At 40.4% G+C, this 18,904-nt stretch overlaps 1 protein-coding gene across 2 annotated transcripts in view; it reads right to left on the bottom strand.

Annotated features, from left to right (window-relative positions):
* OSBPL10 (oxysterol binding protein like 10) overlaps positions 1-18,904 on the bottom strand; it is a gene marked incomplete at both ends in the record, with an annotated part of 223,312 nt that overhangs the window by 129,888 nt on the left and 74,520 nt on the right. For both annotated transcript variants that reach the window (XM_084248144.1, XM_084248145.1), the window contains 2 exons: positions 14,798-14,877; positions 17,721-17,896. In XM_084248144.1, coding sequence (XP_084104270.1) covers positions 14,798-14,877; positions 17,721-17,896 — 256 coding nt within the window. The remainder of the gene's footprint in view (positions 1-14,797; positions 14,878-17,720; positions 17,897-18,904) is intronic.

Here is an 18,904-nt window from a genome sequence, read left to right as displayed (position 1 = left end):
TGAGCCCAGCTCAGACGAGAAGAAATGTCCAGCATATCTATAAGAGAAATAATGTTGTGGTTTTAAAATATTAAGCTCTGGCATATCTGTTACATAGCAATAGATAACTAGCAAAGACTGGAAGATAAATTTATAACACTCAAAGCAAATGGATTTGAGAATATCTAGTCCTAATCTTTTATTTTTAATAAAAGAAAACTAAGATACAGAGAGGCTGAGCAATTAACTCTGAAACACACAGACCAGGACCAAAAGGTTCCCTTACTCCAGGTCTCACTGGCATTATACTTCAACTGTAACAAGACCCTTACTGGATTCAGAGTTCTATTATGTACCAAAAAATGCCCATCTATTGTAAAGAGAATTATAACATATACTCCCTTAATTATACAACTGATTTTATGAGAGATCCACACACATATTTCCATATACCACATGTACAGTTTTCCAAGGCTACTATGTGAAAAATGCAAACAAAACCAAATATGAAAATGGATTCACAAAATATAAGATGATTTCTAAAACATGGCCCTATTTTCTTCTCTTGCCAACAATGTACACATGCTATGCCCAGATGATCTACTCTGAGGGGTGGGGAAGGGATAGAGGGGCAGAGACTGAGGATACAGCAAAGAACTTCTAACATGAAAAGAAGTAAATCAAAATTACACTGCATGCACTCTAACAAATCAAAATGAGCTTGCAGAAGTTCTCCCTTCTCTTCTCACAGAAACAGAGGGCGGGGCAGAGCCCAGATCACTCACACAGCACTTTCAGCATGGAAAGCTGGCAATTAAACTATTCATCATCATTATAATTATGATATTAATAGCTACTTTGATTAAGCCTCTCAAAGTATTAGTATACTTATCCTGCCATATCTCCTTGAAACACAAGAGGGGAAATCTCTGCCTACTTTACAGAATTAAAAACTGAGGTGCAAAAAAAAGCTCAAGGTCAAGACCATCCGAATACTCAAATTTCTCAAGGATCAGTCCTGATCTTCACCATGAACGTGATGTCTGCACATTGATAACTGAGGTAGTAAGGAAAGCACTAACAACATGAGGATCTGACGTGGCTTCAACAGCCAATCAAAGCAGTTAGCAGAGGTCATTATCTGAAGTTGCAGAAAGACTTTATAAGACAAGAGACGGAGTTCTTTTCCCCCTTGTTTCAAAAATCATACTCCTTTGTATTTCAAAAAGTCAGATTCTAAAAAGATAGATCAGTACTGAGGGAAAGAGTATTATCGCTTCACAGTGCACAGAAATCCTGATGCCCTGGGAGACTGCGTCTATACAGGCCCAAGGGAAAGGGGCTTCTTCCTTAGAGCACAAGGGAGAGCTGATAAGTCAAAGTACCCCTTCACCCATCCCAAGGTCCCAGGACCCATTTACCTCAGACGACCAGGGGTGAGGGAGCTGGCAAGAGCCCCTGCCCATGTCCACCCACAGTGGGAAGATGCAGGAGGCACCGCTGTCAGTCCTCACAGTGGCTGAGCAGGTACAGCCCATTAGGAGAGCCAGAAGCCCCCGTGGCCAGTTCCCAGCACAGCTCACGCAGGCTGTCAAGTTTCAGACTCAAGGCAACATCCCCTCCAGCCTCTTCTCCACTCTCCAAGTAGCACAGAGCATGGGGAGAATAAAACTTCAGAAACGTGATCCAACTCCTCAGCAGCAACATGCACCAGAGGTACCACCTAGTTCTTCCAAGAGTGGTGCAGCATTCCCACATAGCAGGCCCAAGGCTGCAATGTTCAGGGTCTCCTAAGCTGGGGATCCCCAAAGTACAGTTCCTACCAGCCCAGTAGAGCAGGACTAAGAACACAATCTTGCTTTGCTGGCCAAATTTCTCTCAATTCCCATCTGCATCCCTCACTGCAGGAGATGCCCAGGAGGCTCAAGGATGTGATGGATGGGCTGTCTCACAGCTGGCAAAAGAGCAGGGCCTTTCCCAAGAGCAAAAGTCCAACTGCAACACAATCCCACCAGCCCTCTTCTCCCTGTACAAGGAAACACAACTTCACAGCAGCTGGGGTGCAGAAGAGTCACAGAGGAAGCATCAAACGCGTGAGATGTCTTCCAGTCTCATTCTGTCATGTCTCAGCCAGGTGGCCATTTGGCTTTCTGAGCCTGTTTCCTCATATGCAAAACAGAGACCATACCTTCCTAACAGGATTGTTGTGAGAACTATGACACAGTCATTCCCAAGTGGGGTGAATTTGTTCCCATCAGGAAGCATTTGACAAAGTTTAGAAACTTCTTTTTTTGATGTCACAACTGGCATCAGAGTGGGAGTTGATGGCACACCCTTGTGGGTACAGGTCAAGGGTGCAGCTGAACATTCTATAACACTCAGCACAGCCCCTCACAACAAAGCCAAGGTTGATAAACACTTGTATCAGGTGGTATACTGGAAGGAACTTATGAAATACAGTGTCCAATTTAGTATTATGGGGCAAAAACGTGTTTTTTGTGGTATCTGAGCCACTATTTCCACAGGGAAAAAAGTAGTTTTCATTTGCTATTTACATCATTATATTATAAGAATTAGAACTACAGGCCTTTATGCTATTACTGTAAAACAGTGTCACGGACAGTGTACTGCACACAGAAGGCAGTTTATAAATGTCTACTGTCCAATGCATAAGAAACAGAGCTCTTTAATTCAAAGAGGTTTACAGAAAGATCTGCCAAGTAGCAGAGCTTGCCATCAATATAAACTGCCGAGTAGATAAATGAAAAATAAACATCTTAAATACCATTAACAGGCATCAGCAACATTTTCCAGTTGCTGATCTGGCCAAGGAAGATTCAGAGGGAAGACAGAGTCTTAAGGCAAGTGTTAACCACTTAATAGAACTGAGACAGCCATTTTAAGTGTTCCTGTATCCTGACCCTAGGTGGGCTTTTTGATAACCTCTCTAGGCTGTTGAGGTAGGTGTCAGAGAGCCGTGAGAGCAGCTAAGAGTAGATGGTAATGGGACTGAAACCGGCAGGAGAGAAACAGGATTATCAAATTTGTAGCATGGGTGAGAGAGGATGTATGTCTATAACTGGCAGAACCCAAAAGTGCAAATCAGAATCAGACAGCTACCCATCTGAGAACTACTCAGACAGTGGAGGGTGGAGGTTTATCCAGACCAGACCTCCTAAGGATTAAGTAAAATAATGACTATTAGAAGTACTTACCACCCTGCCTAGCATTTTGATCAATTTTGGTAGTCATTGGCATAATCATTTTATATATTATATTTTCAAAAAAATTATTAATCATATAATCTTCTTTCATAATAGAAATTATGTCTCAATACAGCCAGGTTTTTGTGTTTTTTATTTTTAAGGTGGCATAGAGAATGGGCTAGAGAGATTGCCCAACCACAAAGGTCAACCTTCAATGTGGGAGTAGTTGATCACTGAAGCTCCAGTCTTTCTGAATCTGTCTTCCACAGTACGTTCCTCTCCCTACTCTCCCAGGCCCAATATTCCACCCAGTGCTCCCTATTAGCCCAAATGAATGACCCTTTAATAATACCTCCTTTCCCCAAATTCTCTGTCTTTCAGAAAACAACTGATTTCCTTAGTGGGTAGTCTCAGCTAGAAAACAGCAAGTAAATACTTTCCTTAAACCTCATAATAAGCAAATGACTGATGAGAAATTTCCCCTCAAAAAAATTTATGCATGAAAAAAAGAGATCATCTTATTTTAGGAATTATTAGACTATGCATGATTTTTTTCATGTTTTATAAGAAAACTATTTCAAATTTACAGAAGCATGCAAAAAAAAAAAAAGAACACCTATGTACACTTTCATCTAGTTTCACCAGCTGTTAAAGTTCACCCCATTTATTTGATCATGCATGCCTTTTCTCCTCTTCCTCCCTCCTCTATATAAATATGTACACACATAATTATGTTCTTTCCCTAAACTATTTCAGGACATTACATATAGCAGGTGCTTTCACAACTAAGTATTTACCACTTCCGTGTGTCTTTCTTAAAAAAAAGATACTTTCTTACAAAATCACACCGCAGTTATCAACTACCTTTATCTAGCCTGTTGTTCCCCATTCCAAGTTTGTGAATGCAAAATCAGATCCAGTTTAGGGATAGCACACATTTATCCTGTCTCTAGCTTCATTTACTCTAGAACATTTCCACAAACTTCTTGACCTTTTATGATGACTTTTTTTTTTTAAAGAATATTGTGTATGTGGGATCTTTGAGTAGGAAAACCTTAAAATCTTCACTCTTTTCTCATTCCCATCACTACCTCACACAGTACATATCTACCTATTGCGGATCTCCCCACAGAAGTATAAGTTCCATGTGGCCACTCCCCATGACCTCCATCATGTAGCTAAGACATCAAGGCACACACTCAGTGTTGGTTAAATTCTCCTCCCAAGTCCCTTCTTTCTAAGCCTACCTCCTATTTATGGTCAGCACAACAAGGCCAGACAATCCTGCCCCAAAAAGCTGACCCCCCATCTTATATTAGATTCTTCCCTGCACCCAAGTATTTATGTTTATTATTGTCTACAATGAAGTTCAGTGCAGAATGTGTTCAGAGTTTCCTATCCCGCCTCAGATCAAAACTTCTCAGAGGCCTATTTATATAAAATCACCCACCAAAACTCTAGATAGAAAAAACAGCAACCAAACTAATCTGGAACCAAGTCCTATTTAAATACAGAGAAATGGTGAAATAAATTAATTCTATTTAATCAAAACTGCGCCCCTTTCCTCTAAATTTTTTGTTTCTCATTCGAAGATCCCTTTGAGCTGAGATAATCATCCTGACTCATTCTTTCCTCTTGGGCAAGACAAGCAGCCTAATTTGAGAATTATGCTTGAGAAGGTATGCAAAATTGTTGCACTTTATTAAGACAATAAAAAAACCCCAAACTTTATTGTTTTAATAAAAACTGCTCCTAAGTTGTTTTATTTACTTAATTTGATGGTGTGTTTAGGAGGGTGATGTTTTACACTTAGCTTTAAGTACCCAAAAGGTAATTATCTGTGAAAAATTCTACAAGAAAAATGACACCAAGCTTAATATAACACGAAAGCGAAATTGCCCAACAGCAGAAAACAGGAAGACAGAGCCGAGGGAAGAGTAAATTCTTGGATGAGCTTGTCTAACGTTACTTACTAGAATTTATCAAGCTTAAATCCACGATATTCTATTCATCCCCAAGACCTGCTACACAGGGAAGGGGACAGTACCCTCAACAACTGTCTCTGCTTTTGAACCTCAGGTACCTCATCGCCCAGGGACTGAGTGGAGATGCAATTTCTTTTTTTACTTTTTACCCAACAATCTGGGGGAAATAAAACAGTTTTAAAATATTGAATCAGCTTAGAATATATTATACAGTAAGATGCAGGAGTTGAATTTCTGGACAAAGGACTTGTAGGGTATTCTCCGGTGGGTGGCTCTGACCCACACCCACCTCCTCCAGGGGCGTCTGCTCACACTGCCACCTGCAGTTGAGCCTGCTCAGAGAGTCTGGCCTGGTGCTGCCTCTGCTAATCAGGCACCCAGCCCGAAACCACAGGCTTCAGCTGAGCAAGAGGCCACTCCACGTTCATCATTAATCACTGTTTAATTCAAATGGGGGGGAGGAGAACACTTCCCTTAAAGAGCATTAAACTTTGAACAATTCATATCAAGTAAAATCAATTTGAGTAACAAAAATAGAAGCCTAATCTGAATTGGCAGGAATCTGGAATTATCGAATATCTTCAAGGACATTTGGTTTTAAGACTTTCAAGGGAAGTCTGTAATGAGAGGCAGGTTCATCAGTGACAGCCCAGCGAAGAGCTGCTTCCTGTAGAAAATAAGACCAAACTGACGGTGGCCTAAGAGGACAGCCTTGGCTGCATTTTTTTAAATTACAAACATAATTAACGCACGCGCGTGTGTGCGTACGTGTGTGTGCTTTTGTTTCTTTTGACTAGTTGATTGGCTCTAGCCTTACACCTGTCCCTAACCCCTTTTGAAAAGCTTTTCATCAATTTTCATTCCTGCTTCTTTAAACATGTTTAAAAAATTCTCTTCATTTTACCTCATTTATGAGAAATATACCATTTCACAACCATGTAGCACTTCCACTCTGGCCCTTGCCCGAGGTGACCACTTCCTGAGGCCCAACTTGGCCAGGTCCCCTTCAGCCCCACACCCTTATGGAACTAACCTAGCAACTGACTCCAAAGCCAGAACATGACAGATGTGATCTCATTTAATCCTCACCACACCCACAATTCAGTCTTCACATCAAAAACAACTGTCTCAGTTTCATTAGATGAGGCATCGGGGCTCTGAGTAACTTGCCCCAAGTGGCTGGTTTTGAATCCAGTACTTGTCCAGTACTCTGGATTATACCAGAGCTTTCTGATACATAAGAACATCATTATCTGGTCAGTGCATCAACCCTTTAAGACTCATTACAATCAGTCTTTAGGAGACAGTCTTAGCTCCTACTCCCAAGTGGTCCATCTTCAACATCGAATCACCTTGAAACACAGAATGAATTCGAGTCATTAAAACTGGTATTTTTCAAGTATTTAATGTTATTTATTCCTATAACCACCCGATATGGTGGATGCCATTATTGTCCAATTTTACAACAGGAAACAGACAAGGAGACACAGAAGACAAAAGATACTCTAGGTTACTCTAGATTACTTGGCTAGTTTGTAACCTAGACATAGCCAGAGAGCAGGGTCCTTTGACTCCAATTCTCTACCCACAATACCAGAGGCTGTTTTATTCTCCAAAATTTTGCTTATTTCAAAAAAGATGAGAAAAATGAAGACAAGCCATAGTATGAAAGAAACTATTTGCAAATCATACTTAATAAGGTTCTAGTATCCATAATACATAAAGAACTCTCACAACTCAATTAAAATGTTTTAAATAGACAATTAAAAATATACGAATGGCCATTAAGTACATAGAGACATTCAGCATCATTAATCATTAGGGAAATGCATCTTTGGAAAATAGATGTGGTGTGTTGAATATAGCTGAAGGAACCCACATCCAAAACGACTACTACCACTGTTACTATTACTACTAATAGGGAGCAGGAGGAAAGAGGATACAGGGCTTAAAATGCACTAGGTGGTTTATACCCAGCACCATGTGTCATGACAGCGGCAGGTATGGAGGACAGAACTGTGATCCGCCCCCAAGACCTGGGGGGGCATGTGCATGTGTGTGAGTTACACTGTAAATACTGGTATATATACATGGGAGTGTTGACATAAGTAGGAATGCAAAAGATAGAAGATCCACTCTTACCCAGCAGGTCAGGGAGGTATCACGTCAGTAGAAGAGCCTTGAAAACCACCAGGTACTTTCCATGTGCAGAACAGAGAGGGAAAGTCATTCCTAGCAGAGGAAACATGGACAAAAGCAAGAAGTGCCTGGGGAACATCCTGTCCAAAATGCTGAGTGCAGGAGGTGGAGAAGGGGTCTGAACATGACAGGCACCCAATGCCAAGAAGAGATGTGAGGTTTGCCTAGGAAGGAGGTGCTACTAGTGGCTCCATCAGTCTTCCCTGGCTCCTCTGCTCCTCTTAAAAGCCCGTACTAGATGTTTTCTTAGCAAACAACTGCTGCGGATAGGCACGTAGCAGAAGCCACCCATAAGAGAACATCAGTTCCTGCCTTCAGACAAGGTAATAGAGAAGTGAGCACGATCCAGAGATTTAAGCCAAAGCCAGAAAGCAGAATTCCTGACAGGAAGGGAAGGGGGGGGTGGTCAGACCGAAGGATGAAGGAAGCATCTTTCAACCTTTTCGTGTAAAAAAAAAAAAAAGTCCATAGTCGAAGAGGATATTAAACTAGACTTTGGTAAATTCTTACCAAATCTTAGAATCCATGAAGTGTTAACAGAAGCTTTGTCAGCCCTCCCAACAGGGCTCTGATAGAAAAGTTCTCTATCTGTGCTGTCCAACATGGCAGCCATCAACAGAATGTGGCTCCTGGGCCCTTGAAATGCATCTGAGGAACTGAATATTAAATTTTATCTAATTTCCATTAACTTAAATAGCTACAGGAGGCTAAGGAGGCTACAGCCTCCTTACTCAACAGCACAGTTTCAGAGCCTACCTTTTTTTATCTTATTTTATTTTATATAATTCTTACATCATTTTTCATTTTTGCACAATGTATGCACAGAGCCTACCATTTGTCCTTCTTCCCTACACACTGTTTTTGGGCAACTGGAACAAAGGATGTCTGGATTCCTTTTCCACTTTTTAGCCATTCCACTACTTCTGAGTTAGTGCAACTTATTCTACTAGGCTTCGTATTTGATTAATCATAAAAGAGAGAAATTCATTGTCATTTGTCAGAGTATCCCCAAATTCTTAGCTTTTAGTCAACACATTACCAGCAGTGCCCTTTCTGGGTGAATAAAATTGGATGCTGTTTTGAGAAAAATCAACCTCTTTCTTCATATTGGCATAAATATTTTGGTGTGCATTTTTATGTAAAGAGTGGGGTGAGGAGGGGTCAGGACACTGGACTGGATGACATCTGAAGGCCCTGGTCACAGCATGATTTCAGATTCCACAGATGTCACTGGGGTAGTCTCTGCAAGCAGGTGCTTCCTGTTGCGATATATCCTAGCCAAGCATAAAGCACCTCCTAAAGCCCTCTGACTCACACCCTGGGGCAGCAGAAAGCCAGGAAAGTTGTAGGCTTTCACCATCTGAATTCTACACTGTTGGCAAAACAATTAAACAGTAGCTTCCAATCTCCTCACTCTTGACATCTGACTGGGGATTTAACATACAGTCAGAATTCCCCCCTAAATCCCCCACAACAGATAAGATTTCTAATTCTCAGAAGCAATCCACAACTCCCCCACTCCTCCCCAGATAAAGTCTCTGAATGTCCTCAAACAAGGGCAACTGCACCTGACAGGGCAGCCACCAGGGTTGGAGCAACCAGGTGAGCGTCCTGGCCCAGCCATTCCAGCGCACTCAACCAAGTACAGAGCCCGGGACAGACGGCACACACAGAGCAAGTTCTCCCAGGTCAGAGAAGACTTGGAGCCAGCCAACAGAAGCCAGGTTGCCAGGCCAGCCAGTCACTCTTCAGCTTCCTTTCTCACTGCCCAATGTCCTGCCAAGCCCTGATAGACACGCTATATACTTGGGAATTATGTTATGGCAAATGCAGGGTATGTGGGCCAGGTACTGCATTACAGGTGTCAGCTGTCCCAGGCAGGTTGTATAAACACAAGCAAGTCTTTCCTGGACATCAGCTGCCTCAAAGCAACAAGGGAGAGGAGAGTGGTATACCTCACATATGAGGACAGATCACCCCCAAATCACCATGGAGGAGACAGTGCTCCAATGTCACAAAGCCTTGGATGAATTAGTATGCCAACTATCATTCTAGGAGGTGGGGAAAAAAGAAGTACTTGCAATTTGGGCAGCTTCTGGCATGAATATTTATATTATACAATCCTGAAACTCAGCAACTTCTGCTGCACGGCCAAGACCTCCAAAGACTTATAATGAATTTAAAATCCTGTATTAGACAATCCTATTCCTCCATGGCCAAATCTGCATAAGACTGCACCCTCAAATTTCCATTTTAATTTGCAATTACCTAGCAAGGACAAGGAGCTATAGGCACACACCAATCTGATCTAACTACATTGTGTTCAGCTCTTCACCCAGATTCCCCAAACCTAGTGTTCTCCTAAATGAACATGGTAGTCAAGTGTTTTCTCTCAGGGAGCACAGGATCAAGTGCAAGAGTCAGACCAGGAACTAGATCATCAGAACCCAAAGTAGTAAATGCAAAGTTGGAGTCAGGTCTGGGGCCAGGAGTCCAGAGAAAAGATTTCAAATACAATGAATATTATAAACTATTTCAAATGCCCGACTAATTACAGGGTGGGTAAATTGGGACAAAGAGGACAATAGTGAAGGATAGAATTAAACTTTCAGCGATGAAGTTAGTAAAGTATATATATACATGTCAGTTTCCTTTTTTCTATCTTAAAAAAAATCTTTGTTGTGTTACATTAGTTTAGAACACTGCATGGGTTTGGCCAGTGTAAGTTTACACCTCTTTGGATGTGTTTTGGTTCACCACCCCACCACCAGAGCACCAAAGGTCCCACAACAGTCCATTGGGCCTCCTCCAGCCTCTCTTCCCATCCCAATGTTGATTTTTAATGACACACATGTGCATTATATGTTACAGTGGTCTTCCAATTTAAAAAAGCAAAAAAATGAGCTTTACACTTAAAACTCATTCTTTTTACTTTATGTAACTATACCTTGATAAACCTGAATATTTTTTAAAAAGACAATTTCAAGTAATACTCTACCATCTTCCACAATTAAAAAAATTATTTTAACTCCAAAAGTAAAGCAATATAATCTCTGAATAGAAAGTAGGTCTTTACATTGAATAAAAGGTGTCTCTGGAAACAATTTTTTCTTCATTTTTTTTTTTTCACTTCTGGATAGGAACTGACTGAGGTGAATCTAGGTCTTTAAAGCCATTTGGAACTCCAGAAACTGATTATTCTGCAGTTTAAATGATAACACCATTTCATCAGCCTAATATTTGTTACAGGGAACACATGAATTAAGTTTTTATTCCATTTATTTGTGCATGTACTTTTATTCTGGTATATACTGCTTTAATTACTATAGCTTTGTAGTTTGGTTTGAAGTCTGGGAAAGTAAAGACTCCACTCTCAGTCAGAATTGCTTTGGCTACTCAGGGTCTTTGTGGTTACATATAAATTTCAGATTTACTCTATTTCTTTGAAGAATGACTGAAATTTTGATAGGGATTGCAATGAATCTGTGTATTTCTTTGGGGGAAATGAACACCTGTTCAAAGGGGGGACATATGTTTTTTGCAGCATTATTTACAATAGCCAAGTTGTGGAAACAACCTAAGTGACCAACAACTGATGACTGTATAAAGATGTCAGTGGAATACCACTCAGCTATTACAAGATGAAATCTTGCCATCTGCAACAATGTGGATGGAACTCAAGGGGACTATACTAACTAAAGTAAGTCAGAAGACAAAAGGCAAATATCAAATGATTTCATTCATATGAAATATGAAGGGACAGACAAAATTAAACTAAACCAAATGCTTGGAATCTGACTGCAGAACTGAAGCTACCAGAGGGGGAGCACTGTGGAAGCAAAGGGTGGAAAGGACCAAATGAAACATGAAGGATAATTGTTGGAGATGGTTATGGTGTAGCAACATACTTTTGAAGAGGTCTGAGCCCATAACCTTAAAACATGCCCAATGTTCTAAACGAACATGATCAGTAAAAAATTAAAAGTTTTTAAAAAGTTAAATTGTAAGCATCTGTAGGTAGACTATTCTCTACAATCTACTGGAAAGGGATCTGACTTGCTGAGAAAGAGTGAAAAAGAACTCAGTAAAGAGAAGACAGAGCTTCTAATTCCTAATGACCATGATGCAAATTAAACAGCCATCCAACAGTTAACTGGATGCCAAGTTTATATTCACTTAAGTCTAACTTCATTTTCACTACTAATTTCTGCCTAAGCAACTTTAGTACTTCAAAAATGCTTCTGCTAGGAATTATGCTCAGTGAAATAAGCCAGAAGGAAAAAGAAAAATATTGGATGGTTTCACTTATAACAGGAATACAGGGGAACCAAATAAGACATCAGTGTAAAAAAAAAATAACAGTACAAAACACAACAAAGCAAAAACAGACAATTATAAACCAGAGACATCCTGCAGGGGAGGAGGAGGGAGAGGGATCAGAGGGAGGGAGGGAGGAGCACAGGGGACTGTGGTGATGGTGCACGGGTGCCTTGTGGAAGGAAATTCTATGGGGACTCAATCTGAGGGGGTGGGGGGAAGCAAATATTGTTTTTAAAAAATTTTAAATGATAAATGTTAAAAGAAAAAAAAGAAAAAGATCGGGACATGTGAAAAAATAAAAGTAAAAAAAAATGCTTCTGCTAAATATTATATGTTCACAATTTAAAAATTATTATTCTCGGGCCTCCCCTGTGGCTCAGGGTTTGAGTGCTGGGTTGCGAAGCTGCCCGCAGCCTCTGCAGGGCCTGTTCAATCCCCAGCTGCTCCCCGGCCTCCGGAGGAGGGTCCCGCATGGCACGCAGACCCCTCCTGCCACCTGCTGCTCCCCTCAGCAGTGTACTTCGTCCTTCTGCCTGTTCTGTTCCCTACTCTGGCTCTGGTGAATTCTCTCACCCTCCCGCGCTTCTGACTGTACCCAGTGCTTGTATAAATAAATAAATAAATCTTTTAAAAAAATTATTATTCTCTAATTGATCATGGTAGGTGTGCTATAAACAAGTGAGGAAAGCACTCACCTCCACTTCCCAAGTAAGTAATCCAACAGGTCCTCACTTCAAATTTATTTATTTTGATGATAATATTAAAAGATCATGTTCTTAAAACCAACAAGCAAATATTTCAGGAAGTCAAATTTTCCTTCAAGTTTTCCTCATTTTTACTACATTACGAAGTCTTCACCTTCCCTTGTCTCTGGTGATTCATCAAAACACCAGTGCACTTCAACTTTTGGTTTCACCCCCTCAATTCTCACTCCCAAAATAAACTGCAGATGAATCAATATTTAAACATTATTCAACTCACTGGAAGAAACTCTAAAGAGTGTTTTCATATTTTGGCACAGAGAAAACCTGTCTACAGAGCATATAAACCAAAAACGAATATATTCATAAATTGAACTACATAGCAATGTGTTCAAAATCAGAACATAAATAACCTATTAGGAGAAAATATCCAGAGTACAAATTACAGGCAAAGGACAAATATATTTAATACACATACCACGCATGTCAAGAAAAAAAAAAAAAAGATCTCAATAGAAAAATGGGAGAAGCATATAAACGGGCTGGTGACATGAAAGAAATACAAGTGGCCAATAAACAAATGAAAATATACTCAGCCCCAGTCATGACTTTAAAAGTGAAAATAAAAATTATGGGGTTATTTTTCTCCATGAGACTGTCAAACACTGAATGTTAATAAGAGCCATGGCCAGTGATAGGGGAAGCACCTTTATATGTAGTGTTTGTGGGAGTACAATTTGGGCAACTTTTCAGAAGACAATTGGGCCTCTCTATGAAAAATTTTTTTTAAGGCCTGCCTATGAAAATTTAAAGACATACTCTATGACCTGTCTTTCCACTGGTATAAATTCACATATATACACCTCGAGGCACAAAGATATATGAACAGATGTGTTCATTATAGATCATGCAATCCAAATGTCCACCAGTAGAGGACTTATAAAGCACAGACATTCATTCCTCAGAATAACAGTGAGTCACCCTAAAAGAGTGTAGTCGATCCCTGTATCTAATAGGGGAAGAACTTCAAAACAAATTAGTAAGTGAAAAAAACCCAAAAAAGGGAAAATATGCATTAAATGGTCCCAGTTGTTTAAAAAATAGGCGTAGATATACAGATATATCCATATTACATTCTACCAAGACTAAACTTACCAAAACGACAGACAAGATCAGTTAGGAGCAATTATCTCTAATGAGAAAATATGGGGACTAGATGTCCTTTTCATTTTATCCACTTCTGCTGTATTATGAAGAGTAAAGGGATATATATTAAATAGTTACATATTTTTATATACACATACATGCACATATACAGACACACACAAACGTATACTGTCTTAGGTGCTTATAGAATACTGATTAAATGTCTGGAACTGCTACTACAATTCCTGGAAAATAAAGGAGACCACAGAGGAGAAAGCTTTAGAAGTAGGCTCATACCTTCAGTCACCCAGATTCTGTTCTGGGCAAATCAAGGGGAGCATTACAATGAAAGTGACTATATTAAGCAAGTCATGGGAAAGAAATTATCTCTAGGGAAAAAAAGCAATAAACAAATCATTGTGAGGAAATCATTTCAGGTTGCATTTGGTGGCAGGACAGGAAATTTAACTAAGCAAGGCAGTTTCTACAACCCTGAGCAAGACAGCAGGCAGGTTATAGTAAATGGCAGTGTCAGAAATTTAAGTGTGGGTCTTTCTATCAAACACATGGAATACAGGTAAAAACAGCAACCAGAGAGAGTAACTAAATTTGCAGGAATGATATAAAAAGGTAGTCCTTTGAACGTTAACAAATATTAATTGCCCTGAATAAATTTTATAGTTACTTCCTATACTTTAATGATAGAAAACCCTCCAAATAATAAATGAAAATGTCTATACCCTACCCCCACACATCTCATCCAAGATCTCAGACTGAATACTGAGAAATTAATTCCTATGTGGATGCTAAATTACCCAAGAACATTATCACTCACTCCACTCAGACTGCAAAAGCTCCTTGCCGAATACAAAGTGAATTTGGGGTCCAAGTTTTATTTAAGGATCAGTGCCAACCACAAGCCTTTGTGAACAGCAAATCTGACTACTCTGCCTCCACAATGAAATCATCAATAGACCAATTAACAGCTGCCTAAACTGACAACTCAGAAAGCAAAGAAATCCTTCCAGAATCAGTTCGAATAAAGTGAACACATGCTTCTTCATTCTAACGATGAGCAAATTCTATTACTTTTCTCTTGGCTTTAAATTTAAATGCAACCAGACAAGTATGAATTCCATTATGGTGGATAAAACTTAAGAACGTATGTGAAACCCAGCTTCCCTAAAGAAACAGGTAACTGGGCAGAAGAGCAGACAGCCAGTTATCCCAGTGCCTCCAGGCTTCCCCGGGGGTTACTTACCTTAGAATTCGTTTCCATGTGGTATTTGGCACAAGCTCGAAGCTGAGTCACCCAAAACTGTCTCTCTTTTGCATCAGCAGCTAAAATAGAGAAAAACACTAGCAAAAATTGTTCCCAAACACATCCAACTTATTACTACACCCACCTAAGTGGGGCGGGGGGGGGGGCAGGAGTAAGGTGTAAAGAGCGAAAACAGGGAAATGTAAATGATGCTCATAATATTCTCAAGTAGCCTGTACTTACGTGTGTGTGTGTGTGTGTGTCAAATCAGGACAGAAAATTCCTCTTAAGCCACATTAAAAATGTATTCTGAAATGTATGTATTCAGAAAATGTTAAAATTTTGCCTTTCAACCTCCTATAAAAACAGTCATTTTTACTTTTATAAAAAGGCAGCAGAGAAGGGAAAATGATTATTTTTTTAAAGTGCCTAATATGAGACTAATATGAGAATCAAAGCAGTTTTCAGAACCTTTTGTTATCGGCTGGAGTAGGACTGTGGCATTAGTAGCATCTACAAAGGAAGCATTCAGGTGAAGTGTCATGTTATTCTGTGTTCAAAGATTCATATTATGATCGGATAGAACAAGATGCCAAATGCTGCCCTTAGAGATGCTCAAATTTCCCCCAAAGAGTCTTTATCAACTGCAGTCATTATCTTCCTTCTCTACTCCCATTTCTCAAATATAAAAATTTTTCTTAAAATAATTCAGAAAAGTAACAGGCTCTAATAAAATTTAATCAATTGAATTGCATAATTAACTTGCATAAATATTTTAATATAATATAATATTAAGTGCATTAAATATTGACTATGTAGAAAACCATGATTCCCTCTGGAAACTTTTTTAATATTTTTTTACAGATTTATTTATTTATACATACAAGAACTGGGGTACAGGCCAGAGGTCTGGGCGGTGAGAGGATTCACCAGAGACAGAGTGGGAACCAGAACAGGCAGACTGACTGAAATACACTTCCAAGGGGAGCAGGGGGCAAGTCAGAAGAGGTCTGCTGTGTCATATGGCTATCTCCCTGGCCAGGGATCGAACTTGTGCTGCAATGGCTGCGGACAGCTTTATAGGTTGTGTCTTAACCCCTGCGCCACCAGGGAGGTGTGGGGCCTTCTGGAAATTTTAATTGTTCATAAAAAACGGGCATAATTGTCTTTCAATAAACCTCAACTTAAACTTTAAGAAGAACTTCGAGCACCAGACAGTCTAAGACCAGGTGAATTTTTTCCTTAGTGACCAGGTGAACTTGAAAATTGCCAATTTGTGGCCATATCCCAAGGCTCAGCATAGAAAACCTCCCCCAAAATTGTGCCCCTAAGGGCACCAAGATTCAACTCTCCATGTAGGGGAAATGTGAAACGTGAAAATTCACACCAGGACCTGTGAGAAGAACCAACACCAGCTCTAAAGATGCAGATATCTATCCTACTTTTTCCTATAGCTGACAGCAATACAATTTTACATTTGCTTTTAAAACTACCCTAAAAAAAAAAAAAAAAAAAAAAAAACCTGACGTTTAATACTAGCAATTCAAAAGCAAATGAAATGGCTCAACTGTGAAATGCACTGGATTTTACTTCTGTATGGCTTTGTGTCATTTTATAAACCACAGACTGGGGGAGGGTGGGGCATTAAGTTTTTCACCTGCTATTGTTTCTGCTCTGACAATTTATTAAGCAATAAACAGCAAAGTGAAACCAAGGACCATATAAATCTAGCAGGCTGGAGTGCATACTACACGAACCTAAAAGAACATGAATCTTAGCACATTTCCCCAAAACTGAAAAACTTATCTATAGGCATTTTTATTTCATAGGGCTTTGGATTGTTTTATAGACTCTGAAATACAACCTGTATGTGCATAATACAGAAACATCAGTTTATTCCATCTTCTGGTAGTAAAACTTCGAGATAGAGTAGTACAAACTGGACAGAGGTGTGACCTATCTTGGTCAGTTCCATGGGACCTAGAGGAACTTCCCTTTGTACTCACCACTTACATGGAAGTGGGCAGAATTATCAGCCACCCCCAAAACTTAATACAGGCTACCTTTCCTCAAGCCTTAACATGGTCTCTGTAGGTGTGTGCGTGCACATGCGTGTGTACTGCTAAATATGTTTGAATTTTTGTTATTTTGTGATTTCATTAGAAGAAAATTGACAGAGGAAACATCACAATACAACTATAACAAAACCCTGGAAGAATGGGCCAATGATCAAATTAGACATCCGCTGTCAAGTCTGACATTTCTGAAAACGTGTGTGATCGATGTGTCTTGTGGTTGGGGCGGGGGGCTACAGTTATGGTTAAATGCTAGGCTCCCCTGAGAGTTGTCTGCACCAACAAGGAAGCAGGCTGAGTGACACAAGTTGTCCAGAAGCAAAGAGAAAGGGAAAAACATAAAATGAAATTAACACTGGTTGGCTTCTCAGCAGCCTTTAATACTCCAACAGATTAAATAAAATGTAAATGATGGGGTCCTTCACTAGCAGATGGACCTAGAGAAACCAGGGTGAGGGAGGGAAAGCACCATGATCCTTAAAAGGTTTGCTTTGTCCTTATAGCACAGCCCCACAGGGCACTATAGTGAACATTCAAATTTGACTATAAGGTTAAAGAAAACACATACTGAGTGAATATTAAAAATCTTCAGAATTCCTAAGGCTCAGTGGGCTTTGCAATCACTCACCTTTCCTTTCTCCTTAATTCCTCAGTAAATTAGGACAAGTAATTCCTAATCTCAGTTTCATGTTCCCACCCCAGGGGTAAGAGAGGCAACAACTGTCAGTCAGCAGAGCCCTCCAATACAGCAAACTGATAAAGGTGATTAAATTCCCTCCCAGTTGTCACCATAGTAACCATGTGTGTAGCCCACAGGACCGGTCTGAAAAATCAGCAGAAGCACGTACCTCTCAGTTTATACATCTCTCCACTAGCAGCGTATACGACCAGCATGTGGGGAGCCTCATCGCTCAGAGACACAATAGCTCCGGATAAAGACAGGGCTCCTCGAGGCTTCTGGTGTTTGCTTTGCTCATTCACGAAATACTGCAGGATGCCAGCGTCAAAATCCAGCACGAAGTACCTGTGCAAAGAAACCACATTGCATCAATTTTTCCCCAGCCCATTCCTCATAGCAAAGAAGAAATCAAGCAAAGGAATCTTTGACCTGGAGGCTTCAAATACAGGGAGTGAGAAATCAAGTCCCTCTCAGGAACCCCAGGGAAGTCAGCCCCCCTTTGACCACCCAAAGAGGGAGAGAGGACTTGAGTCTTTAAGTCAGAATGGACCTAAAATCAGGCCACTCCAAGTGAGGGCCAGGTCCATCAGGATTTGGTACAATGCCCACCACTTCACCTGATGCCTAGATACCACAGTAAACCTCAGATGACAGAATAACTGCTACAGCTTTGGTTTACTCCACCATCGAACATCTCTCCTCAGATTCTCACAAAATGTCCCCCTTGTCACTGCTCCATGTCACCTCACCCGTGCCTACACTTGGGTACTTTAGTTGCCATCCCTCCTGCTGCAAGAGAGCTACAGGAGCTGACAGCCTGGCAGGGAGATGCCCAACCTCCTCCTCCTGCAGAGCCAGGTGCCCCCATCTCATCTGATGCCTCAATCCTCCAAAACTCCAATTCCTCTAATATTTTCCACTTTTCTTTTTAACAATCCAAGTGGCCAGCTAAGGCCATCACCCTCTTCTTCCCTATAGCTCTTCAGTCACTATAACAAAGATATACCTCCATTTTCATGACTAGCATGTATCTCAGTGTGGTCCCTAGCCCAGCAGAACCAACATCACCTAAAAGGTTACTTGAAATATAAATTCTTGGGCCGCACACCAGAATCAGAAATACTGCAGAACCAGAAACACTGCGATAAGAGCCCAGGTAGCTGTGCTGTATTAAGCTTCCAGGTAACTCTGATGCCGCTCAAGTTTGAGAGACATTGGCTTAAACTAGGACCTCATCACCAAATTCTTTCCTTCCTCTTCCAGGGGACACAGTCAAAATACATTCCCAGATTTCCCTGCAGTTAGGGTATGGCCATTTGACTGAGCTTTAGTCAAATAGAATGAGAGCAGAAA

This window comes from Talpa europaea, assembly GCF_964194135.1.
Source record: "Talpa europaea genome assembly, chromosome: 11".
Lineage (NCBI taxonomy): Eukaryota > Metazoa > Chordata > Mammalia > Eulipotyphla > Talpidae > Talpa > Talpa europaea.
The sequence above is the reverse complement of the archived record's forward strand: the minus strand, read 5'-3'. Positions and strand labels throughout refer to the sequence as shown.